Source organism: Cuculus canorus, chromosome 8 (genome assembly GCF_017976375.1).
Source record: "Cuculus canorus isolate bCucCan1 chromosome 8, bCucCan1.pri, whole genome shotgun sequence".
NCBI lineage: Eukaryota > Metazoa > Chordata > Aves > Cuculiformes > Cuculidae > Cuculus > Cuculus canorus.
Genome location: NC_071408.1, coordinates 27,201,986 through 27,228,756, shown reverse-complemented (window position 1 = coordinate 27,228,756; position 26,771 = coordinate 27,201,986). Strand labels below are relative to the sequence as shown.

The 26,771-nt window shown below is 42.3% G+C and overlaps 1 protein-coding gene across 1 annotated transcript in view; it reads right to left on the bottom strand.

Annotated features, from left to right (window-relative positions):
- EIF2B3 (eukaryotic translation initiation factor 2B subunit gamma) overlaps nucleotides 1–26,771 on the bottom strand; it is a 106,040-nt gene that overhangs the window by 31,729 nt on the left and 47,540 nt on the right. The window contains exons 6-7 of the mRNA XM_054072947.1: nucleotides 20,976–21,065; nucleotides 8–138 (exon numbers count right to left, since the gene is read on the bottom strand). Of these exons, the coding sequence (XP_053928922.1) occupies nucleotides 8–138; nucleotides 20,976–21,065 (221 nt within the window). The remainder of the gene's footprint in view (nucleotides 1–7; nucleotides 139–20,975; nucleotides 21,066–26,771) is intronic.

The window sequence follows — 26,771 nt, the reverse complement described above, 5'->3', positions numbered from 1 at the left end:
TACTGACCTAGGGATGCTTGCTCCTTCTTCTTTTGGTCCTCTTCTTTGTTGTCTAGTCCTTGCTGCGGTGGTGTAGGAGAAGAGAACTGTTTCCTAACCAGGTGTGGAATCAGTTCACTCCGGAGAGATGTGATTGTCCTGGGGAAGGAGACACGCACATGAAGTCCAGGAATGCTAAAACTTACAAACCTTCATTTTCTTTGTATGACATTATCAGACATTCTGCACATTTTTCATGAGGACAAATCAAAATGCCAGGACATGTAGCACCAAGACAATGTCCTGTACTCATGTGCTTCTTTAATGCATTTAAATATAAAAAGAAGATTCAAAATAAAGAAAAAGCTTTATCTTCCTAACTAATTCCCCTATATTTTAACAGAGATGCCTATAATTTGATATGGCATCACCTTGCAATTTATGCTTGTGTGCAGCTAGAATGTAGACAGTACTAAAACGGTAACAACAACTGAAAACCACTTTAGGTGGCTTAATAATGGCATCACTTGACAGTAAAAGAGAGAATAAGGTGCCTATAGAGGAAAAAACAAAGCAGCTCCTTTTCTTTGTGATAAAAATATGGAAATGATCAAGGACAGATGAAATATCAGATGCTCAAATAAAAATACTTATGGCATGGTATTAATGATGTCCTGCTCACATGAACCATCAAGAATATTTTAAAGACTTGGTCCTTTGAGCAAAAATAATCAGCCCATTTTCACAAGTTTAGGTTTGAAGAGTTTCATGCTCTTTAGGTGCCCTGATCCGAAATACATCAGTGAACAGAAAACTTCCAAAGGCTTCAGCTGGCAATACATCCATGTTCCCTGTGTACTGATTTCAACTTCTTTTATATTTGTTTTGACACCCCAATTCTTGGAGACAGAGAAATCACATAAGGTGTTTGTGATAAAGCAGGGGCTTGAACCCAAGCTACCTATGGCTTAAACAAGGACCCTGACCACTAGGTTATCCTTCCTCTTGCATTGATTCATATAGTACAATGAATCAAGAACAATCTCTTCCCAACAGAAAGATATCAATGTCAAAATCTACTGTAAAATAGGATTATAACCCTGGTAATTAAATTTTGACTATTAGAAGATAATTTTATTTTTCAATAAAGTATTTGGAAAAAAGGCCCAAATCAATAGATTTTACAGTTGGAGTGCATGAGATGCAGTCTCAAAAGGGCTTTATTGTTGTTGTTTCATTATTTTACCAATCTGCATTTAGTTACTGAATTGTGGATTATTTAAAGTAGTGCTTGGGAAAATCATGCGGAAAATGAACTCAAACTTGGCATATGTAAGAGGAAGTACTAAACTTCAGAGGAAGGATTGGGGGAATTAACACAGAGAGCTTGGCTAGTGGAACTCAACAAATGATAACCCACAAAGAAAGAGGAGTTATTTAGAATGGAAAGCAGCAAAACTAGGAACTAACTGTATGTTAAATTAAAAAATGGAAAGTACTAGAATGACTATCCTGAAAGTGATAGCCTAGCAAAACCTTTAGCAAAGGGAGATCTTAAACAATTAAAGCACGCAGCTCATAACTCACCCAAGCCCCTGTTCAGGTCAATGATAGTGAAGCAGAGTTAAGGACCAAAACAGTCTTTTTGTCCTGAACCCTGATCACAGAATTATAGAATCCCCAGGTTGGAAAAGACCTCTTGGATCATCCAGTCCAACTATTCCTATCATGGGAAGATTCAGATGTGTTTGCCAATTCAGCCCTACAAACAAATACAGTGTTTTCCTTTTCCTTGACAAACTTTCCCTTCAGACCTCAGCTGTAGGTTTTGTCACATCCTCCATCCTGCAGTGGGATGATTTAACCCATCCCAGATCTGAAGTCCTTTTAGTATTTATCCCAGACAAGTAAAAGCTCTAGTCTTCAGTCTCTCTTGAAAATAAGATTATAAACACCTTCAGATAGCTGTATTTCCGGAACTAGTGAAGCAAAACACTTCATTCTTTAATCACCAAATTTCTCCCTGCTAACCACATACAGGCGCACTCTGCCACGGCCGCCCTGGCCCTGCGTTCTGACACACGTGTGGCTGTGCAGATGGGCAGTTTACTAGCTTACAATGTTTGCCTGCAGCTGTGCCATTCAGCAATGATTTCCTGCTTGGGTTTTATGCTCCGTCCAAAACCGACAATCCTGTGTTTCCCTCAGAGGCTGGCCATGGCATTTACAAGATATATTACCTATAAAATATCCAAGTATTTGGCAGCCTTAAATAGTCTGATGCAGAGGACAACACAACACGGTAGGAAATGAAAGCAGAGGAAAGGGGGGAAGACAAAGTTCTGCCTGGTTTTTGATGGTTTACTCTTTCTTGGCCAACTTCCTGAAGCTTTCCTGCAATTCTCTGAAGTACTAGCCACATTCCTTCAGGAAAGGTGGAGTAAATCTCTGTGTCATCCATAAGATGTGGCTCAGAAACATAGGCTTCTTACTGGGAAAGAAAAACCAGGAATGGTTTGCCTTTGCCTGCTGTTTAAGCAGAATTTATATGCGATATTAAAGGAATTTGCCTGTGGAAAGTATTGAAAAATATGCAGTAAGGCACTTGGTGACAAAAGTTTGGGAGTTTTTTGTGACAGATCTTGCAAATGTGGATATACGAAGTGATAGTGTGAGAATATTATGTGACTGTCAACAGCAGGGGAAACCAAACATCTGGCTGGCACTAGGAAAGGAATTTAAATCAAAGTAGGGACAGGACTGAAGACCTTTCATCAGGAGAGAAAAAAAAATAGCAGGAGTTTGGAAGAACCCACTAGCCTGTAACCTAGATCCAGGAGAAAACAAACCGAATAGGTTTCTGGTCTAGTGCATTAAAATTCTTACAATCAAATCCTGATCTTCACATGCCTATATTAAGAAGAAATAAGCACAAGAATGTATATGCTGAAGAAAGCCTTTTTTCTTTATTCTCTTTGGATTTTAAAACTGAGCATCATCCTATTTTCTAAGCTTGTTATTTTCTTTACAATTATAGAATGGTTTGGGGGTTGGAAGGGACCATAAAGCCCATCAAGTTCCACTCCCCGCGATGGGTAGGGACACCTCTCACTGGATCAGGCTGCTCAAAGCCCCATCCAACCTGGCCTTGAACACGTCCAGGGATGGGGCAGCCACAACTGGGCAACCTGGGCCAGTGCTCCACTACCCTCAGGGTGAAGAATTTCTTCCTAATGTCTAATATAAATGTTCCTCCTTCCAATTTAAAGTCTTTCCCCTTCGTCATATCACTCTAGGCCCTCTTAAAAAGTCTCTCCCCAGCTTTCCTGTAGCCCCGTCAGTTCTCGAAGGCTGCTCTAAAGTCTTCCTAGAGCCTCCTCTTCTCTTTAGCACCAACTAAGCATGAAAGACCCACCAAGGTTAATCTAAGAAAAAATCTACCATGCCCAATAGAAAGAAAGTGGAAAGGTGGGCAGGAGAGGAGAGTGCACACAATTTTGGCAGAAATCTAGTTCTACGCCAAATCAGAGTAACCACGCTTGCTCTGACACCTCACAGGTAAAGCCAGATGGTAGAGAGGGTAAAAATGAACTTGCTTTTGAGAAGCATTTGCCAAAATAAACATGCTTTCATACATTCCAGCTCAATTGATAAGCCTTTTTCATGATCTTTCATTCTCCCAAACTGATTTTTCAAGTGATCTCTCTGTTTTCACCTCGACAGAAAGCAGTAGTTTTTCAATTAAACAGCCAAAGATTGAGAGTGCTCTTAAACTGCTACAAGTAAAGGAAAGGGGAATGGAATTAATCCCTGTAGCACCTGATGTGGCTTCAGTCCCGTGAGAACAGTGGGAGATGGCAACAATTTTGAAAGGGGTCGATTCTGATCACATTTTAAGCATACAAAAATCAGATTTATATCTGGGATGGAATTCGCCATTCACACAGAAGGTTACAACAAAGGGCGATGTTGGCAAGAGACGCTGCATTTGTGGGGGGAATGGAGACAACAGGGCAGTTGGAATTCATGGTGAGTGTGCAAGAAACAGCTGAAGAGAAGACAAAACTTTTAAAAACAAAGGAATCCCGGGGAAATGTCTACATTAAATGTACCTACTAGCTCAGAGCAGACATCAGTCATTTGCAGTCAGCTCTGCAGACTGGAGACTCAGACCTAGGTCTTATAAAACTAGGATATTCCAGGTTAATTTTATTTAAAATCTAAAATGTTATGGCAAAAAACCGGATACTTGATCAAACAACTGTAACTTTACCAAGTACTGTCACCACCAGAGAGAAATCAGTACCACGCCTTTGGAATCCCTTTATCCCTGTGCACCACAATCTCTTCCCAGTGTTCCTGGGATTTTTGCAAAGGTGCAGGTGGTGCTAAATTAAACATTTTTACTTGTGAAGACATCAGGTGAAAATACACAAATCTTTAAGTTTTATATTTAAACACAACTAGACAGACATTTCCAGTGAGTTTGAATCCCGAATGAAATTAGGACAGTCTGTGATATGGCAGAATTAAGTTTATATCTATGTATATTGTATTACATTGAATTATATTACATCACATTACCTACATTACAGCCCACAGAGGGCCAACTTTTACTTGTTGCTGAAATGCAACTGCCTCTGGGATGAAGGGAAGCTTATTGAAACTTTAGTAAGAAATGAAGAACAATGGAGCCAATTGAAACACTAGAAGAGCTTTGGGGAAAAACACAAATGTTGACCACCTAGACTTAAAAAAATATATGTATTTCACAATTATGGTTCAATGGGCTGTGACTTCTGCTCTTAGAAATACGCATTGCTGGAGACTCTGTCTTTCATATGACACAGAAAATAATGGTTCTGACCAAGGCTGGCAAAGAAAAAACATCATCAAAAATTTTATAAAAATATAAGAGTCCATTTAAGTCTAAGTTTAGGTGACATTGCAAAAGTCTAAGTACCAGGAAGTGCTGTTTGGCTTGACCGACAGCAGGAATGGGAGCATCCACAGCTTTTATTTTCTGCAGCCAGTTCTCATTGCTACAGACACCCTGAACACAACTGTCAGTTCCATTTACCGGCTGTCATTCATTTTCATTTTCCATGTTTAATGTTAAAACACCATAAAACGGTATTAATGAGCATTAGCATTTTAATATCCTCCCCGTTTTATTAATCTGTGTTGAAGCATGAAATCTACCATTGCTGTCAGCACCCACCTGTGAAATCTGCTGTTACTCCCCATGGGCTGCTTGCAGGGGGTCTCCCTTGCTATAACTATTAGCACAGTCAGCTACATCTACAGGTGCAGATAATATTTGTGATTCCTCGCTACAAACAAGCAGATTATTAGCCCTTTTATACTTACTTTTGCCTTTTTTTTTTTAACAGGCTAATGTTAGCTCTTGTTTGACTCTGCACACTTACAGGGGTTGGGTTCTGATCTCAGCTATGTGGCCTTCAACAGAGATTCTTCAGCTCACATCAAAAGGAGAGCATGAGGCTGTATTTCAGACTGGTGCTCATAATTAACGTTAGAAATGTATACATAAATACAACTAAACAAATCCTAAGGCACTTATAGTTTTGGCCAAAAAGAAGTTGCATGTTTATGCAGAACAATAAAGATGTAAGAAAAAGGGAGGGAGAAAGAAAAAAAAAAAAAGAGGGTGTGTTGGAAGAAAGAGAAAAGTTAATTCTGAACCCTGTAGGTACATAGTTCATGGTTCTCATTGCTTAAAGGATAAAGCCAAATAACATTTAAAAATTCCATGTAAGCTGGGAGCTCTCTTGTTGAATCTCAACGTTATTTTCTCCTGATCCTTTGATGGAGATTAAAAATTTCCATGTGAATACATAGAAAGAAACAACAGTTACTCTGAGATTTTTTTCCCCCCAAGTATTTAATGCTCCAAACTAGAGCAGCCAGCCACCATTCCCATCTCCTCCCCCCTCCTCAAAGGGAAAAAAAAAGTCAACTCACTTTGAAGAAAAGACAAAACAGGGTCAGGGCAAGGGGGATTAGGGAAATGATATTTATATCATGGACCAAATTAAAATGTCAATGCAAGAGGCAGGCAAACAGCCCTTGCCACGTATATACACCAGGCATGTTTCCTCAAGGAAACAGGAAAGAGATTTGAAAAGAGTTAATGCAGTCCTGAGTTAATACCACCTGCCTCAGACTCAACACCACTTAAAAGACAGTGTTTGGGTCCATTTCCCACAATGTGGTTTTAACAAGCACAATGGAAAAAGCAATTACAGGCGTTTTCCCCTTCTTCTCACCGATTCACTGCTGAAAATGCTGGAATTTCTGAGACATGCTAAGAATGTGGAGAAAGCCGACAAGGACACAGACAAAAGGAAAAAGTATCAAATGATAAATTTATCGGGTGTGCCACAGCCCTGCAGGAGGCTAATTCTGCCTTTCTATCTTGCAATAATCTTTTTACCTTTGTTTGGTGTACCTAGGACTAACTGTAACAAAGGAAAATTGCAAAGCAATCAGGCAAGCCAATAAATTACCAGGCAATTACTTGTGCTTAATTCAATAACCTACAACACCCATCACAACATCAAACTGATGTTATTTCTTGCTACGTTCTATTTGTCCTGTTCCACTGTCACAATCACTATCACAAGAAGGGTAAGTATATTTCTCACACACACACACCAGTTTTGTACTAATTACTTGTATTTATCAGTGTCTTTTATTATGTGTGGAGCTAAAAGCCTGTGGAGAAGGCAAGGAAACTTTGAGAAATGTTTTACTAAAAGGCAATTCCACATGACTGCACTTGTGCTTCATTTGTCTTTCCATACTATTTTCTAACCAAAACTTTTAGGTCTGACAGCAACTCACTCCCAACACTCGTAAGAGTGTGTGTGATGATATGTCAAAAGCCACTGCACAGCTTTGCAGGCTCAAGTTTATGAATGACTTCCCAAAACTGCAGAATCCCCACCAAAATCCCCCTGCATTCTGAATGATGGAGGCAAAGCAGAAGACGACACGCAAGTGGCAGTGACAGACACCAGAATGCAGAGCGGATCCAGATCAAAGTATGGAAGGGATGGTATGGATGCAGACCACATAAAAAGCTGTTCTCAAGTTCCACCAAGTCTGGATGCACTTAAAGGAGCAGGGATCTAACTTCCACTTCTGCCAAAAACCCCTTTGGGAAACAAGGCAGCTTTCTGAAAAATTGACCACAGAAATTAAAACTCCTCAATTATATACTCAAGTCCTTCGACAGCGTGCGCGCACTCAGCTCGGGTCATCTAAGTAACCTTAATTCTGCCCACTTGCCAAGCAGTCAGGAACACCCCACAGCTCCTGACTAATACAGTTTTTGCACGGAATGCCAGCGAGTTTAGACATTTTTAGAACTTCTCTCTGACCAGAAGTCTCTGAGGCCGTCGGAGGCCACCCAGGCTGTTTGGCAGGTTGTACATGCTGCTGAGGAATGGATCTCATTCATTCCCAGACAGCATCCCATTCTTCTAAAACAAGCGCACCTGCACCAAACATGATTCCTTGCCAGAACTCATCTTTTCCCATTCTCTCCCACCTCCGCCTTTGCAGCCATCTGTGTCTGAGTTACCAATTTTTCTCTAAATGCCTTTGAACTGAGGCTCCTCGTCTGAAAAGTGCAGTGAGCAAAGGCATTCTAATGATATGCCTAAGCAAACACAAGCATACGATACATTTGATAAAGTTGACGTGTATCCATAAAAGTGATGAACTATGTAAACCAAGGGTGCCTAAGTATATATTTGGAGAGATTTAAATGCTTCAGACTTGTCTGTATAAAACATGTAAGCGTCAAAAAATGTCGACGTGGCTGTAGCTTCCCATGGGGAAGCTCTTTTACCTTGCTCCTCTGCGGCTGCGTCAAAGGCACCCTAAAGGTCCACATCGCTTTGCTGTCTTTCTCCATACAGATACTGTTCAGTGGTGTCCAAACAAATAGACCCATTCTCAGTTTTGACTTAACAACATACCCATTCTTTCAGCAGCCTAGGAGATAAACTGGAAGCTCTGGTGCGTAATTCAGTCCTGCTTCCACCTGTACAAGTTCCATACCTACATCTTTCTCCCCAGCAATTGTTCTACTTTAATGAATTCCTATCCTCACTATTGATTCCTAATCTTTAATCCACCCTTCCCTGTAGGACATCTCTTCTGTTCTTTTTTCCATGACATTTGCAACATGATCTTCTGTCCTGTGAGCAGACTAATTTTTTTTCTGTTTTGGTCACTTTATCCTTTCCTGAAGAACTTTAGGATGAAGCTTTTTGGCCAATGAATCCAATCTCCTCTTCTTCATGAGCTTACTTCTGTTCACAATATTCTTTCCAGTTTGGTGTAAAATGCCCAGTTCACCTCTGCATCTTTCATTTAAGGAAAATATCACTCCTCCCCATTCATGTCTTTGACTTCTTCAAAACTGGTAACTTAACTAGGCAGCACTCGCCACTTCCCACAGACTGTCCTGTGGCTGATTAAAATGGTATACTTCCTTTTTTTTTTTTTTTTCACTTTATTTTAAGTGAAGAAATTTGTAGTTGCTCCCCTTTAATTCAAGACTGTGTTCTAAGATCAGCCCTTACCTCCTACTGTAGCTAGAATGTGTAACTTATCACATTCAAAACGGAACTTGGAATATTGTCCTTGACTGATAGATGATTCACTGACTTAATGAAGATCTCTTTAAGGCATGTGTGCCCCATCTTGATCAGTAGCATTTATTCTCCCTTCTATATGTGAGAAGTTAAAAGTCTCCCATCACAATAATTCTATGCTATAATAAAATCAGCAACAGCATTATAGACATCATTATTATTGTTCATGTTTCATTTGACTGTCTAAGGTACAAGGAAATTTTACCTTGAACTAATACCTAGAATACAAAAACTATGAGGAGTGGAATAGTAGGGAAACAATCACCATTTTCTCTGTTTTCCAAAAATTCAACTCATGAGTAGAAGGGGACTCAGCATTTCAAAAGGATCAGTCAGTGACTGAGGTGGTGTGGAAGAGATTTAGAAGCAAACCAGAGAAGGGAAGAATGGAAAACATTGTCTTGAAGCTCTTGAAAGTCATACAATCAGATCATCTGAATAGAAAATACAAGAGAACTCTGTTTTACAATGCAAGAGAAATCTACCATGATAACACATAAGAAAATAGTATTCTCGTGGGGAGATGTCCTGCAAGGTAGATGAGAATTTCACCTCAAGTATTATCTTACAAGTAGGGAGAGTGGTGATAGGATGAGGGGTAATGTTTTTAAGCTGAAAGAGGGGAGATTTAGATCAAGTACTAGGAAGACATTTTATCATGTGAGGGTGGGGAGGCACTGACCCAGGCTGCCCAGGGAAGTCGTGGCTGCCCCATTCCTGCAGGTGTTCAAGGCCAGGTTGGATGGGGCTTGGAGCAGCCTGATCCAGTGGAAGGTGGGTTTGGAATTGAACAGGCTTTAAGGTCCCTTCCAACCCAAACAACTATATTATCCTATGCAAGTAGTGCTATGTGGAAGAAAACATACTGCACTGATGAAAGAATGCTTAGGGTGATACTATCCTTGTGGCAATGATTTAAGGGAAAAAAAATAAAAAGAAAAAAGTGCATCTAGATGGATAGAAGAAGCACCATTCCTCCTTGGTTCAAAATCCACATCTCATGAAGACAAAACTGAGTTTGACTGAAGGCTACCAAAGAAAACTGCAACTGCATGAAACAGTGGAAAAAATAGTTAACAGTTTTAAATGTTTATTATCAGATCAGAGCAAGCCCAGCTGAGGCCACCAAGGGGGCTCAGGAGCACATGACGCAGGACGAGAAGCTGGGGGAGCTGGGTTTGTTCAGCCTGGAGAAGAGAAGGCTGCAGGGGGGATCTAATTACAGTTTTCCAGTACCAAAAGTGAAGCAACATAGAAGACAGACAGACTTTTCCAAGAGGTTCATAGTAAAGGGCAAAAGGCTGCAGATGCAAGCTGCAACAAGGGAAATTCCAGTTGGGACACAGAGAAAACAACTTCTCAGTGAGTAGTACTGTCCTGGGACAAGGCCCAGACTCCATTCTTGGAGATTTTCAACACTCAACTGCAAAAAAAAACCTGTAGGCAACATAAAAGTTAGACTTCCTCGAGCAGGAGGTTGGACTAGAGACTGCTAGAGGTGTCCCCCCCAACCTAAATCTTTCTACGATTCTATAACATGTCCACTGACATTTGAATGATTTTTTTTCATGTCCTCTTTACATTCACTTTTCATAGGGAATCCAAAGGGTTGTTATCTGATGCTGTAAATCCCAGATGACAAAACTAACAAATTTTAACATTTACTCTAGAAAAATTTGCATGAGGAGCAGCTTGCAGGCACAGAATGCTGTGCTGCAACCAAGCATGCTTTGAGGGTCACAGGTACACAGCCACTATGGCCTGTCGTGGTCTTACAGACAGATGTGCAGCTATTCCTGAAGTCAATCAGCTCCAATTCAGCACATCGAAAGATATGCCTCCTCCGGGTAGTCTGCTCCCAGGAAAAGTAACTGCATTCATTACAGAAGTGATCTGCTGAAAAGCACAATTTGTTTAAATCTGGTTTGGATCTTTAGGGTTTTTTCCCCCCTGAGGTCTCAGGAGTGAGCTTGATTGGTACCATCGAAAGATGGTAACGGTAATGATGTTGTGGAGGAGGAGGACACCAACAAACTTTAAGTCTTGGCATTTCTAGTGGGGAGCAGAGCAAGCTCCAACAGCTGGATATGTTTGACAAGGAAAGGAAATAGTAAAGACAAATTGCCATTTCACATTGTAATAGATTAAATGCACTGAGAAGGAGCTTGGGTTTAGTCTTATTCCCTCACCCCCCTTTTTCTTTTTGTTGTTTGCAAAGCTACAATCTATTTGCCCTGTCCTCACACAGTATACTTCCTGTAGGAGCTATTTGTTTATTTACCCATTTTAATCACAAGGAAAGTATTCATTATAAAATCTCTCTTTACAGCAAAGGAGAAACCTTCCAGCCACAAGGCTGACACATGTTAACTTGCAGGTATTCACAGAGCAGGTTCTGTTTTAAGCCATCTTTCAGGCAGCCACACAAAGACCACCAAAGCTGGGTGTTCAGCTCTGCCAGACCTCCCCCAGCCAGCAGCCCTTGCCAGGAAACACAGGTGACAGCCTGAATGATAAAAAGGCATTTAGAGGGGAAAAAGAAAAAAATGCACTGGTTTAGTCTGGGCAGCACCTTAATATAAACCTGCAGGGGCCTTTGTGTACAGCGCAGCACACAGTCATCCAGGCAGGAGCTTCAGAGCCAGTCACTCACACCTTCCGTTTTCAAAGATCTCATACTGCCCCTTGTCTTATACTGAGGAGAAGGGTGGCTCCACTGCAGCAATTCTCATGGGCACACATCTCAGAAGACAGCATCAAGACAGCAAACCTCCCTCCCCCTCCTGGTGCTGGCCCTGTGGAGGCTTCCTGGACACAGCACAGGGGAGCCGAGTAGAGAAGCTTTGCTCTGGGATTGCAGCTGAAGCACTTTGGAAAGGCAGAGCACTATGACCTCACACAATTTGCTCTTATTTATTTCAGCAGTTCAGAAAAAAACCACCCCAGCGTTTAACTTTGCAAACAAATCAGACTGACTTTTGGCTATAAAGCTTACTGCAAATTTGCTCAGTTTAGAGGAGAGTTTCTCCACCAATGGATTCTGGCAGGCAGCTCTCCAGGGCTAGAATTGCTGCAGGAGAGCTGATCCGTTTCCTCAGCTCTGGCTCAGCCTCTCATGGGGTGCACTAAGAGGAGGGTTCCCCAGGGAAAGTGGATTTTCCTGGTGGCAAGCAAGAAGTTAGCACTCAGCATTCCCAGGACAGGGCAATGCGAAAGCTTACTCAGACCTTTCAAAGCAACCACAGTGCTGCTGTTTATCATTCTTGCTTTTCCAGTACCACACATCATTCCTTCTGGCCACAAACAGAGCTGCCCACTTCCCAGGTGACTGTACGAGGGAATCGGTGGCTTTTTATATATCCAGCAATTCAGAAGGATGAGATTCAGGATAAAATGGAGATTTGCAAAACACATTACTAAGCACAATACAAATTTACCTTGCTTTTAGGAGGAAGAGGTGGTAGAAAGGGGGAAGGAAACCATAAAAATATGTGAAATGTTCTAATGAATAAGAGGGAGATGTAAGCTATCAACTTTGTTTTAGGCAGATGGACATAGTCTTTTGAAACAAAGTCCAAAGATCTCTTTAGGTCAGAAAATCCAGTTGCTGCTCTGGCACATAACAGAGAAGCCAAAACATCTGAGCAAACACACAGTGGTACCTGCCTTCATGAAGAGTAAGATGACCAGCTTTCAGGGATGGTGCGGTTGGGGTGCCTATAGATAAACTGCCCAGCATTTCCTATTGTAAGTTTCTGTCTTCATCTGCTAGCAAACTTTGCCAAAGTTTAACTGTTCTGGCTGAAATTACCCATGCCAGCTGCTTGCCTCAAGCTGATTTTTTTTTTTTGGATAGCTTCATCAAAAATGTCTCAGCTATTTCCAAGATCAAAATTATGGAAGAAATATTTTGTTTGGTCCATGTTAAAGATATTTCAACTCCACTGAAAAGCTCTTGCACTTCCATGCTTGCAATTTGGCACAAGGTTGTCTTTTCGTCAGGGCATTACATTTGTAAACACAAAAAGTGCCCATACTACGTCAAACTGAGTCTGAAGAAACAATGTTTGCACATGCTTGGAAGAGACTTGTTCTGCAGCTGAATTTTTTGAGTCCTTCTACATTGGGCATGCTCCATTCTCTCTCTCTCTCTCTCTGCAAGGTAACTGAACTGCTTGTCCACTACTCCACAGACTAACAGACTACGTTCCAGGTCAGGGTTACAAAAGCTGAGCTGGATATTCTTTGAAGTTTAGAGCATCCCATCTCCTTCTGGTGGCTGACCTGAAAGGTGATAAATCTATGTTGATAACAGCTTCTCCATTAGCAAGAATCACGGTAGTCTCACTGATTAATTCTAAAAGTCTCACATTTATAAGTATAAATATAAATAGACTTTTAAATGAACATCAGGGTAATACTTTGGGCACTGAAATTAAGAAATGCTATAACTACGATGCTTAGACAACATTAATTAAGACCTTGTGCGTACACATTATGACACAATCCTTAAAACCACACTCACCTACTTTTCCTCTCTCCCCAATCTCAATCTCTTCTTCACCCCATGTAAAGATGGACTGTGCCCTGGGGATGAATCAAGGTTGTGCAATGAGGCAGAAGAAAGCCTGCCTCATTTGTTAGAACATGTGTGTTAAGTGTACAAGGCAGAGGGCTGTGAGAGAAAAGAACTTCTAATAGTTAAAGCAAACATATGATTCCTGAAGAACTAATTTTTAATTTTTTTTTTAAAATCCTATCTGTTAGAGGAGTTTACAGATGCTGCTGAATGCAGAACATACATCTGATTTCTCAAGTTTCTGCTGATAGTGTGCTTTTGATTTGATCACACCCTATGACAGTCATCATCAATGGAAAAGAGTCTTTCAACATCAAGAGCCCTCTGTATAATATTAAGGACTGAAAAATGGCAGACTAAAGTCAAAGATGCTTCAAACTTCAGCTCTTATGTGCCTTAATTCTTCCCTTTCAGAGTGCAGAAAGACCGCTACTTCACTAATGGAGATGCTGTTAACGAAGTGTAATTCAGTAAGACAGTTAATGAAATGTACGCAAAGCATTACAGTATCAATGATTAGCACCAAGAATCCAAAAGGAAACTATAAGCACATGAGTTATACACAATATTGAACAGTATCTCCTTCAATGAGCTACTCGGGCAGCGACTGAAACAATGGTCACAGATGGAAAAAAAAACATATTGAGGCATGCAACTGTGCCATAACATGTGGCATGTACAAAGCAAAGGGCTGCACTGTGGCACCTCCTAATTGCCAAGTGCTTAACTATGCAAAGTTAGAATCTTTAAATGTAGCTTTTTGTGTACTCAACCTGTACCAAAGGTTTGATTAGCATATTTGTAACAAGCTCTGCACTGACAAACCTTGACAAAAGCAATTTTGGGTGATAACTGAATAAGTAGGGCCACATACTGCTTTCTTTTATGTAGCCTTGACCTGGCTTTGGATTTTCTGGTCTACCTCAATGAGAGTTGAAAATGGCAGCTTCCATGTGCTTACAGGTTGCAGCCGTGAGCAGAGCGAAATCCTTACACATGTAACAAATGCTGTCACCTAGAATCATAGAATCACCAGGTTGGAAAGGACCTCTTGGATCATTGAGTCCAACCATTCCTTTCTGTCACTAAATCATGTCACTGAGCACCTCGCCTACCCATCTTTTAAACCTGTCCAGGGATGGTGACTCCACCACCTTCCTTGGCAGCTGTTCCAGTGCCCTGTGAAAAATTTTTCCCTGATATCCAGTCTGAAGCTCCCCTGGTGCAGCTTGAGGCCATTCCCCCCTTGTTCTATCACCTCTCACTTGTGAGAAGAGGCCAGCACCCACCTCTCTACAACCTCCTTTCAGGAAGGTTGAATGCAGGTACAATACCATTCATGCACATATATATATTATAAATGCATATTAATTACACATTTTAAGCTTATACACAGGATATACAGAGACGCGTGCATCTTCAACACCTACATTTCCAAAGCAAGTTTGAATTTTTCATGTTAAAACTTTACAGGGGAAGGGGTTGCTTTATATCTATCTTCCTTCTCTCCCTCCCCCAAATCAGGGGTCTTGTTTCACCAGGACCCAGAAATATTCTGGGAAAACAGAACACAAACCACCATGCAATTTCACTTTGATCACATTCCTTCTGCTAGCAGCTTTGCTGGGATTGTTAGCAAGTAAACCGTCAGCACACAGTAAAGAAATATCAGTGCACGCCTGTGCAACACGCCGGGCTTACAAAGCACAGGCTTAGATCCTGCCCTCAGCTCCACGTGAAGTTCACAGGGAATAAGGACTCTCTTCTTCCATCTGCCCTGAATGCAGCAGTGCGGCAGGATTCCAACTCAGCACTCAGGAGAGTGCCAAAAAAGGGACTGGCTACTGTGCTGGCTGCCACCCCAGGGCCCCAGGGGTGTGAGGCCCGCCAGCTGTGGGGTGGAGCTGTGCCCCCAGCCAGCTCCAGCCTCTGCTCCTGTCTCGCCTGCTGGCTCAGCTCGTGTAATGATTGCTTTAAGAAAAGCAATATTGTGCAGTTCATCTTGTGGTGCAGGTGTTCACCTTCAACTATCCCTGTGCTGGCAGAGCAGCTCCTGCAACACACAGCCTGCGCTCACCGGTCTTCCCCACACCACAGAGCACAGCACCTATGAGATCCTCAAGTCAGCTTTAGTCTGAAAAAGGAAATGTTTAGGAACGAAAAGCTCTTGCCTGAGTACCAGGAGATCAAATTTTTAACCAACCTTCCCCCTCACACCGGCTCTGTGCAAAGATGCGATACAGTCTGGTGGACTCAGTACAACTGCCCAGCCACGACCAACCTCAGCAACTCCAGCTTCACCAGTGCAGAAAGGAGCTTGGGGAAGAACCAAAGGTCTCTGGCAGAGAAGAACTCCAGGGACCAGCCAAAAATTCAGCCCAAACAAGCTGCTTCTTGCTCACACTGAGGTCACAGTCCCTGTTCAGACAGAATAAATGTGGTTGATAGCAAGGTATGGTCCATGACCTCTTGTGAGTCTAGCAGGAACAGACCAAGAAGTCATCACTGCTGAGTATCGACGGTGGATGCAGGGATGAAGGTGTCTGTCCCAGGACAGAGCTCTGACTGCTCCTCCTTGCAGCCAGGGCAGAAGCTGCCAGCACACACTGCTCAGCCCACGCAGGCTGAATCTCTCCTGCAGCTGAGCAGGGAGCACTCGGATGATCAGCCTGCCCTGGTGATGCACAAGTGTGGAGGGAAGGAGTAAATTCCAGCTGTGGGAAATAACAAACTGCTAGGGGCAAGACCTTCTTCAGCTGTTCCCCAAGTCACCGTGGAACCCCAAGCATTTAACCTCAGTAGATTCGGACAAGGGAGGACTGTTGTGCCCTGGAAGAGGCAATTTCACTAGGACCCCGTGTTGAACTAGTGCGTGAAAGAGAAATGGAGATGGGGATTTTAACTGCCAAAATGCATCTTTTCTCTCTTAGGAGAGGAAAGAGAGAGCAGTTTAACTCCCTGAAAAATAAATTTCCACTAAGTTCAAACAACATTAGGGGTGTGATATTTTTTATATTTGTCTGCTTGTACGTATTTGAGGGGGTTCTACTAAACAGACCATTTCCTCTAACTTCTATTCAAAGGCACGGTGATCTTTGCTTTTAAAACTCAAGAATTTGTTTGGTTTTCTATAGTGCAATAAAACTTCAGGCAGGAGAATCTACTAGTCAGTCCCTTTAAAAACAGTTCATAAAAATGTATTAAAGGGCTACAAACTGACTTACAGACTTCCAAAGAGCATTTTGAGCTTTCCTAACATCTCCCATAGCAGAATGTCACTGCTGCCAAATGAATAGTGATTTTTCTCCAAACAATCCCACCAAAAGAGCAGCAAGTGCACAGAAAAATTAAGGGATCTGTTCAGTACCACAAAGCAAGACAATGCTGAGCTAATGATAAAACCTTGATATCATGCCTCCATTATGGAGCTGAACATTAAATTCAGCCTTTTTCTGAAGTGTTGTATTACAAAGTTGTCCCTAATCTTAAAGCAAGATTCAAATACTTTGACAAAACAAAGATTGAGCCGTTCCACGTTCTTTTTTTTCCTGTTTTCACATTAATTGCTAGTGATTTTCAATTTTGCATACAATGCATAGATTAATCTGAACAAAGTGGAGGAATGCAATTCACTCTTACAGGTGCAGCAATACGCCATCTGTATTCATGCGGGCAGAGCTTGTTCTTGCCATTTTAACCACACCTTGCAGCTAACCTGGAGTGACGCTGGGCTTTTATCCAATTTGGAGCAACAGATCCCACATCCATAACCATGTTAGGTTTCATATAATCCCATAACCTGGAAGTAATCATAATTTTCCTCTGCAAAAGGGTGAGCTACAGCCACTCGTAGGATCTGCAATTTTTACTGCTGGGCAACATCCTTTTTGCTTTTGCATGTCAAAATAAAATTTGGAAAATAATGTAACCGCTTCACTAAGCTACAAACAATGAAAAAAAGGTGTTCTGCCTGCCATCAAACCCCGCTGTTAAAATATTAACACAATGTAAATATTGTAATATTGAGGAAGCACACTGTGTCAGTACTTCCTGGCACTGTACAAGAGCTTCACTGTTCACTTCAGTCCCTGCTGTTAGTTTTAAACACGCACAACTTAAACAAGGCATCTGAGCTTCTCCAGTCCTGGCATGGAATTGCAGAGAGGCAAAACCTTACTGTAGCTTCTCTCCAGACTAAAAATCAAAGTATTAAAAAGAATCCTTAAACCCAAACAATTATGTACATGTCAGTACTTTTGAGGCAAAAATATTCCACAGAGTCTTTCAAAAGTCTTGGCATGTTGCTGCCAAACATGGAAAGATCTCTGGGTATCCACTGTCCTCCCCTTCCTCAGAGAAAAAAAACAAGTTGCAAAAACCCACCAATGCCAGAAGCCTGAAAGCCCAAGTTATTCCTCGTGGCAAAAGTCACATTCCCCAGATTTGTCAGTTAAGCACATTACCTGCAATTGACTCTCTGTCTCAAGTGACCGAGTGAGCAGTTCGTGTGTAATGAAGAGAATGAGGCAGCTACCTGCCATTAGTAAGCCAGATGTTACCACCAGGTCTTAAGAAACGTTGAGTAGCTACTGTAATTATGTATTTGTCATGGAAGCGTCACAGAAAAGAAACAGCTTCATAAAACAGTGAAGGCAGAGCGTGATCTCTACAGAAAAAAAAGAACCAGCTGGTCATATTTGCTAAGTCAGTTGACTTGTTCTAGGGGGACCTGGGGGCAACTGCAGGAGTTCAGAGCAGGATTTCACTCTGCTGGCTTTGGTTAATACAAAGTAAAACCCCACCACGGACAAATCTGAAGATGTCACCAGTTTCAATGGAAATAGCATAAAGCCTTGAAATTCGAAGTCACCACTATTTATGCTTAGAGGCCTCATTGTGTCACACACTGTGGCATCATCTGACAAAGACTGTCCTTGTCCCACAGACCTAATGATCTAAATTCAAAACAGCATGAAATACCAGGGAAAAAGAACTGAATGTGTGAAATGTCTTATATTCCAGAGATGTCTTATCCCAGCAAAACTAGATGGCTCGGATTTCAAGAACTGAGTCCTACCTGTTGTATTGTGACAAAAGAAAGATGTAAACACTGCTTCATGCTACCACAGGAAATACAAGAAGTCCAAATCATCACTGACTACCTAAAATACACTGGAAAAAAAGCATCTGTTGTTCCCAAAGCTCCTTCACCTTTCGGACACGTTCCCACACACAAATGGGAAATGACTTGTACAATGCCCCCATGTGCCAGTCAATGTATCGGACAAGCTTTATTCTTACACATGGTAAGAAATTGCCCTAGGGGTTAACACAGATTTTCCACAGACACCCACAGTCTATGGAGCCGGATGGGATCCACCCAAGAGTATTAAAGGAGCCGGCGGATGTCCTTTCCAAACTCCTTTCCATCATCTTCCAGCGGTCCTGGCTGACTGGAGAAGTTCCACTAGACTGGAGGCTGGCTGATGTTGTGCCCATCTACAAGAAGGGTTGCAGAGAGGATCCGGGGAACTACAGGCCTGTCAGTCTCACCTCAGTGCTGGGGAAAGTCATGGAATAGGTGTTCTTGAGTGCTATCATGAAGCACATGCAAGAGAACCGGGTGATCAGGCCCAGTCAACATGGTTTCACGAAAGGCAGGTCTTGCCAAACTAACCTGATCGCCTTCTATGACAACTACTGGATGGGGGAAAGGCTGTGGCTGTAGTCTTTTTGGACTTCAGTGAAGCCTTTGACACAGTTTCTCACAGCATTCTGCTTAGGAAACTGTCAGCCTCTGGCCTGGACAGGCACACACTCTCCTGGGTTGATAACTGGTTGGATGGCCGGGCCCAAAGAGTGGTGGTAAATGGAGTTAACTCCAGCTGGAGGCCAGTCACAAGTGGGGTTCCTCAGGGCTCAGTACTGGGTCCAGCTCTGTTCAATGTCTTTATCAACGACCTGGATGAAGGCATTGAGTGCACCCTTAGCAAGTCTGCAGATGACACTAAGCTGGGTGGAAGCGTGGATCTGCTGGAGGGTAGGGAGGCTCTGCAAAGGGATCTGAACAGGCTGGACCGCTGGGCTGAGACCAATGGCATGAGGTTCAACAAGGCCAAATGCCGGGTCCTGCACTTGGGGCATAACAACCCTATGCAGTGCTAAGGGATAGGAGAAGTCTGGCTAGAAAGCTGCCTGGAGGAGAAGGACCTGGGGGTCTTGGTTGACAGCCAACTGAACATGAGCCAGCAGTGTGCCCGGGTGGCCAAGAAGGCCAATGCCATCTTGGCTTGTATCAGAAATGGCGTGACCAGCAGGTCCAGCGAGGTTATTCTCCCTCTGTACTCGGCACTGGTGAGACCGCACCTCGAATCCTGTGTACAGTTCTGGGCCCCTCACCACAAGAAGGATGTTGAGGCTCTGGAGTGTGTCCAGAGAAGAGCAACATAGCTGGTGAGGGGGCTGGAGAACAAGTCTTATGAGGAGCGGCTGAGAGAGGTGGGGTTGTTTAGCCTGGAGAAGAGGAGGCTGAGGGGAGATCTCATTGCTTTCTACAACTGCCTGAAAGGAGGTTGTGGAGAGGAGGGAGCTGGCCTTTTCTCCCAAGTGACAGGGGACAGGACAAGGGGGAATGGCGTCAAGCTCTGCCAGGGGAGGTTCAGGCAAAAAAATTTTCACGGAAAGGGTCATTGGGCACTGGAATAGGCTGCCCAGGGAGGTGGTTGAGTTACCATCCCTGGAGGTGTTTAAGGGACAGGTGGACAAGGTGCTGAGGGGTATGGTTTAGGTAGTGGTTGGACTCGATGACCCAGTGGGTCCCTTCCAACCTAGTCATTCTATGATTCTATGATTCTATATCCAGCTGCATCACCAGATTTGTATATAATCCCAACTACCACAAATACCCACCTCAATGTTTTTTCACATCAGTTTATACGCTCAGAAAAAATACTACAAACACGACAGTTAGTCAGCCCCTTTATCTTTTATCTTACTTAAAAGGGGACAAAAACTGTTGAGAACTCAGTGAGCATTCCATATATCTAGTGGGCATGAGAGTGCTACAAAAATTCTAGGAACAGGACAACATTCCAAAACTGAACTACTTACTGTGAGGGTGGTTGTTCATTTGTTTGTTTTTTAAAAGATAAACAGGGTTTTTTTTGGTCTGTTTTATGAAATATTATAGCTAACATCCTTCCCCACTTCCATAAATGGATGTTTTTCTTACTCTTAGTGGGTGGTCTCAGAGTTTTGACAGAGGAATATCACAAGCAAAAAACATGGGATGCTACAGAGATAGCCCACCTGCAGTGGTGGTGGATGTGAAGGGGAAGAGAAAAGGTGATTGCAAAGGCCAAAACAGACTGTGGTGGGGGAAATCAAAGGTCAGAAATGTATTCACAGCCCTAACAATGGGGCGGCCCTGGTGAAATGAGCAGCCAAAAATCACAGATACATTTGGAAAACAAGGGATGCAGAAAAGAGGCAAAAATTTTAGCTTTCGCTTATGATGTTATTAGATATAATTTTAAAAGGCCTGAATAAGAAACTCAGCTCTAATGCTCAGCATCCTTTTTAGTGTAGATAAAACATTCCGGAAAATGTTTTCTTCTAAATTTCTATTTTATGCTAACCAATTTAATGAAACAAATCTTCTTTTAGAAGCTCTGGTAAAAACCATATGTCAATGCAAGCACTTGCAGGTGTGTTGCCCGGTTTCTTACCTGTTTTCTACAAGGAAGTCTACCACGTATTTCTTCAAACAGTAGAGATGGGCATCCATCAGCCCTGTTCTGATGTGCATTCTGGGGTGCCTGGAAAAGTAAAAAGAAAAAGAAAGTCATGGATCTTTGCGTGGCCATTTACAAGAGCTTGACTTTGCAATAAAGACAGTGACAGTGAAAAGCATGTAAAGGCAGATCTGTTCCTCTCCATCTTCTGCTGGATTAACCAAAGAGAACAGTGTCGGCTGCCATTATTGGAGTGTGTCTATAAACTTACACCTGCTGGCCCTGGGCTGATTTGCTGCGAAAGAAAACACCTCCTCCAAGGAGTCATTACTCCTGCTCCATCTTCTTATGTAAGTGGAAATTGCACATTACTGGGCAGAAAGCCAAAGTAATGGGCCCAGAGTGCTAAAAGTTACAGTGGGTAATGCCAGGGTACAATAATTCAAAGCTTCTGGCTAAATGCCTGTCTTAATATGCAAGGCTGTGCATGTTCTGCTAGCAAAAACAACAACACTACTGTATTTTTTCCAGCACTTCCTGGAGGGGAATATGGGAAGGACATGGGGTCTGCTCCCCTTTCCTACACTACCTATTACAAATGACTGCCACAGCTCAATTACAAAGCATTTGCCTATCCAGCCAAGCAAGATGGAAAAGATCGGTAGTGCTCCTCTCATCATTAGCCAAACAATGCCAAATGGGGAAATCTCCACTTTCAGACCAGTGGTAGGTTAATATTTCAGAAACTCAGAAATCTCCAATAGCTTCAATATTTTAAGAACACAGTTTTAAATCAGAAAGACTCATCAATTACTTCTATCACTTCTCCTTATGAATTCTCTGCTCTTAGTGGAAACCCTTTTTGGAACCTGTCTCGAAGTAGCTAGATATTTTATGCCAATATTCCTTTTCCCTCCACACACCTATAGCCTCACGTAAGTGTGTTTCGGCTGTCTGAACACTTGCCATGAGTTCTCAGGACAGAAAAGCCACAAGAATATTTATTTTGCAATTTAAAAACGACAAAATACAACAACAGTCAGGAACTATACGGGGCTGTTTGAGAGCTCTGTAGCTGCGCTCACAGTCCATAGGCTATTAAAGACAGAATTATCAATCCACACCCAAAATTGTCTCTGCTTTCATTTTTCCTCCTTTGACAACTGGACTTCATGATGAACTTTGAATGAACATATCTTACCAGTACATTCCATCCAACCTTTGTTCGCTTATTCCAGAACGTGCTGAAGTCAGATGTTTGTCATCATGATCACTTTTATTATTTATTTAGCTCAGTAGAGGGTTCACTCACAACTTGAGTGTATATATAGATATATATGTAGTAAACCAATATTAGCAGACCAAGTATTAGCTACCAAGAATATCAGGTGTTCTAGCAAGCCATTTTTCAGTGTATTTATCAACCAATGCATCGAACTACCGAAGTATTTAAGTCTCAAAATGTTATAATTCAGGTTGCATTTCCCAAGGATGCCATTCAATTCCGGCTAAGCATGTTATTAAGTCCTACTTACAGAGCAAAGTTCCTATAATAGTCAAACGACACTTTACTGCAAAGTACGTGGTACTAAAAAAATGATATATGCACTTTCAGCAGATTACTTCATTAACAAAACATGAGCTCACCTAGCAATGTTCCAGTACTGATGTTATCAGTGGCCCAGATGTTGCTGTGGAAGTCAGCCCAAATAGCAACGTTCCTTATGCAAAGAGGATAGGGAATCCACTAATTTTAATGAGGTCTTGCAGTTAGAAGTCAGCAGCAGACTCCCTCCTGCTCTGCATCCTGAGGACGGTTTCCTCATTTTGTGGATTTTTGAGAGGGAGAATTTTCCTGTCTTCTCTGAGAAAAAGGGCTTACTTGTATTTATATAGTGAATATAATAGTTTATTGAAATGGATGAGAGAGACAAATGGAAAGAAATGGAGCAGGGATGAAAGCTAGGAAAATGAACAAAACAATGGAACAAGGGAAGAAACGTCAACAAAATCAGAAATGGATGCAACGAGGGAAGGAGAGGGAAAAATAGGAGGAAAACACCAATTCCTAACTTAAAGATAACAAACAGGACACAACTTTTTTAGTGCCAGAATGCCAGGTTCTTCCCTTCCTATTCAAAATCACAACCCCCTTAAATACAAGGCAGAGGAAGGCTGCAAGGGCTGGACGTCAAGCAGAAGAAAGTACAACAGAGACTCCTCAATAAACGCTGGTTCTGCTGCCAGTGTCTGTACAGCTTTCACACATCCAGTCTCCCCACCTGTAAACTGGAATAACACTATTTAGCTACACTGCAGGGTATTGAGGATTTGTGGGCTGAAGTTTGTAGTTGCAGGCAAGAATTGTACCAAGTTTTTCTGTAGCTAAGCCATTTTGTTATAAAGTTATACGAAAATTAGTGCGAGTGGACGGGCAGTAGCACAGTGCTCCATCACACACAAAAAAACCCCCACAAAAACCAGCCAGACAAGATGTACTGAAATGCCATTCTGAGTTAGATTCAATATAGAATATACTAACAAAGATGAAACATCATGCTGGACACGAGGGAGGTCCCACAATGAAAATCCTCTGAAATACAGACCACCTAAGTGATTTGCAACAGAATAGTCCCATAGATTAATATTATAATCACAGCTTCAAAGGTCAAACAGGCAAGTTTGGGCACATGCATAAACAAAGCTGCTATTTCTGTAAACCAAGCTCAAGGAGAGAATAGCCACGCTAAAGCAGACTGATAAGAGCATTCTATCATAGCAAGCCACTAAAGATGAGGTTAATTTTCATTGACTAGTGCTCAAACCAGTTTATCTTCAGGTAAAAGCAAAGGAGCCAAATAATCTAACAGATAACAGCGAACTCCATCACCATTTCAAATTAGCATCTGGTTACTAATATTGAAAGCCCCACTCCCTTCTCATGCCTCTGATCTCCCACTCCATCAGCTAATCTTTACAACATATGAAAAATGAGCCCGTCATGAGGAACAGCTGATATAGAGAGAATCGAGAATCGAATAACAAACAATGCATGTGCCGAGAGCTGACGCACCTAGACTTATCGCTCGGAGGGAGATAATACAGAAGGCTTTTAATTATATCATCAAAGCAAGGGAGAAGGTTCCAGGAGGGGCTGGCTGCAGATGGTTAAGTGTTAATGACTGCCGGGTTGGGTGGTTTATGAAAAGAAAAAGACTGGATATATATCGGAGAGGGTCACTGTAGAGATGAAAGTTGTAACAGCCATTGTTGGAGCTCTTTAATGAGTGAGGAATGTCAAACGTAAACCCGCTAAGAATCGTACCAATTACTGAATGAACTTTGGTTCAATCTAGCAAATGTAATCAAGCACAAGTCATTAAAATACATGGTAAAACTCCCATTTGCGCTGCCATTATAGCGTCTATTATTGTCTGTGCTCCCATGCAAGGGAGGGGGCTGCTCCCAGTTGTGAGCTCTAAGTGTTATGTTAAGTGATGGCAGATTTTAGCCCTAATGATGAGGCATGGAGGGCTCCCTGGCAGAAAGTTGACAACAAGGAGGCTCGGAGAGATCTGTGGAGAAGTCAGGGAAAGATCAGCAATTAAAAGAGCAATTTCAAAGAACGCAATTTAATGTGTAAAATTAGCTTTTATCAGCACATAATTCCACAAAGTCCTTATGCGGGATGAGAGTGCATAAAGGTTTGCAAGAGTCCTTAGAAAGGTCTATGCCCGTAATTCCTGACACGCCATTGTGAAATAATAAGCAGTACTAACAGGATTGATGCATGCTTCCTACGTGGCATTGCTTTGAAAGGGGAGACCGGAGCTTTTTTCTCCCTGATAACCTCTCTCAGGATTTCCTCCCTCAGGGAAATCAACCACTGATAGAGCAAACTTCCCCTGTTTCCAAGGCAAAAACATGGACAATTGTTTCAACTGTAAACTAATTAAGAGAGATTACCACCAAGAGCTGGAGGTTCAAACCAGCCCCGCACTCCCACTGACAGTGTGATAATGCCAGGCTGGGGTCAAAATCATAAATCTGAGGGGAGAAAACACAATGCTTAAAGCCAAAAAGCCTCTCTACTAAGCATGGGATATTGCCACATTAACCTCACCACCTCACAAACAAACTAGCTGAGAAGGAGAAATCCCATGGCCTCTTTCCCTTTAACTTCATACAGCTGTTGATGGAAAATATGAAGGTCTTTAAACAAGCTCAAGGACCTGAGGCTTTCCGTACTCTAATCCGAGCAATGACACAATAAAAATCTAGTCATACCTGCTATTAACCTGGCTCCTGAACCGATATCTGAATTACATCCACCATGGGCTTACAGGGTATTAGTTCATCTTCCTCCTCATCCCTCCAAAATAAGTAAATAAATAACATCACACTAAGTGCAAACTACACATTCCACACTCGTCTATGTTCTAATTAATTGCATGAGGTCACAGTCCATGTACCCAAAGAGTCAACCACATTCTTCCTGTCCTCCACACTACACACTGTATTCTTGCGTGAAGGAGCACACGCTGCTGACCTCGGGCTGTCCGCGTGGAGGTGGGCTCTCACATTGATATAAAGCCAGTGTACAAACCAACACGACGTCTCACAGCAAAAGCTGCCAAACCACCTTTAATGTCTCAAACATTCCTACTTTTAAAGGAAAAAAAAAAAAATTCCTAAATCTCACTGCTCATTTACGGGACAGCTCTTGGCTGTAAACTCACTAATAATAAAAGACCACTGTTACGCTGGCGCTTCAAAAATCCCAGACACCTTATGACCTTGATTTTTTTATTTTTTATTTTTTTATTATGCAGTGCTTTTGGCCAAAAGGATCCCAAAGCCCTGGGATGGATGAATGTCCCACTGTGTCTGCCCACCAGTGAAATGCTGCCACCTCCGGGCTGAACCGCAGCAGTGGTAGCGGCGCAGGCCAGGACCCCCTGCACTGCCCTGCACCCCTCTTCCAAGTGGCTTTAGAGAGGGAGCAGAGTTCAGAGGATGCTGCTGCTTGGGTGGAACAACCGGTTCGGTCCTGGCTATGAGGAATACCTCAGTGATGACAGAGAGCTGCCACAGGGAGGAAAGGAGCACAAAAAAGCAATCACCCAAGATTTCCAGCTGGTATAGGCTCCTGCGAGGTGTCTTACAAAATGTGTCACGGGTGACCTTGGCTTCCGTTCCTCTTCCTTCAGTTTTGTACCAATCTTATGTACAGAGACAGGAGGGTGCAACACACTTGGGGCCCCTGAGGACCTGGCAAGGGCGGACAGGCCACGCTCACAACGTGTCTGCCCACTCACTCATCCATCCTCACAGCTCCTGCTGCCGAAGAGACACTGCAGCAGCAATGGGAAGTAGTTTCCAAAGGAAAATGTTTTATTGATCTAATGACCTAAGTTGCTTAAAAGCCTTCCAAATAATAAATATTTTTCATTTAAAGCCTTCACCGTGTGCCGTTTCCCTTTGTTGTGTTTTATTATTAATATCCCCACGGGAGTATAATACAAACTATGAACATACTTCTGACAAAAACATGCTGAAAACTTTTTGGTAAAGGAATCAACTTTCATTGGAAAGCCAAAAACTAAATCATTTTCTCTACTATAAAAAGCACCAGTTAGCAGTCAGAACTAAGGATTAATATTTGTTCAAGGTTAGTAATGGCTTATAATAAGCCTGTGTGACCCCCTGTCAAAAAGGGTCGTTAACTTGGCACCAACACTGTGTTTTAACGTTAACACCCCTCTTGACTTTGACACTGAACAGCAAGGG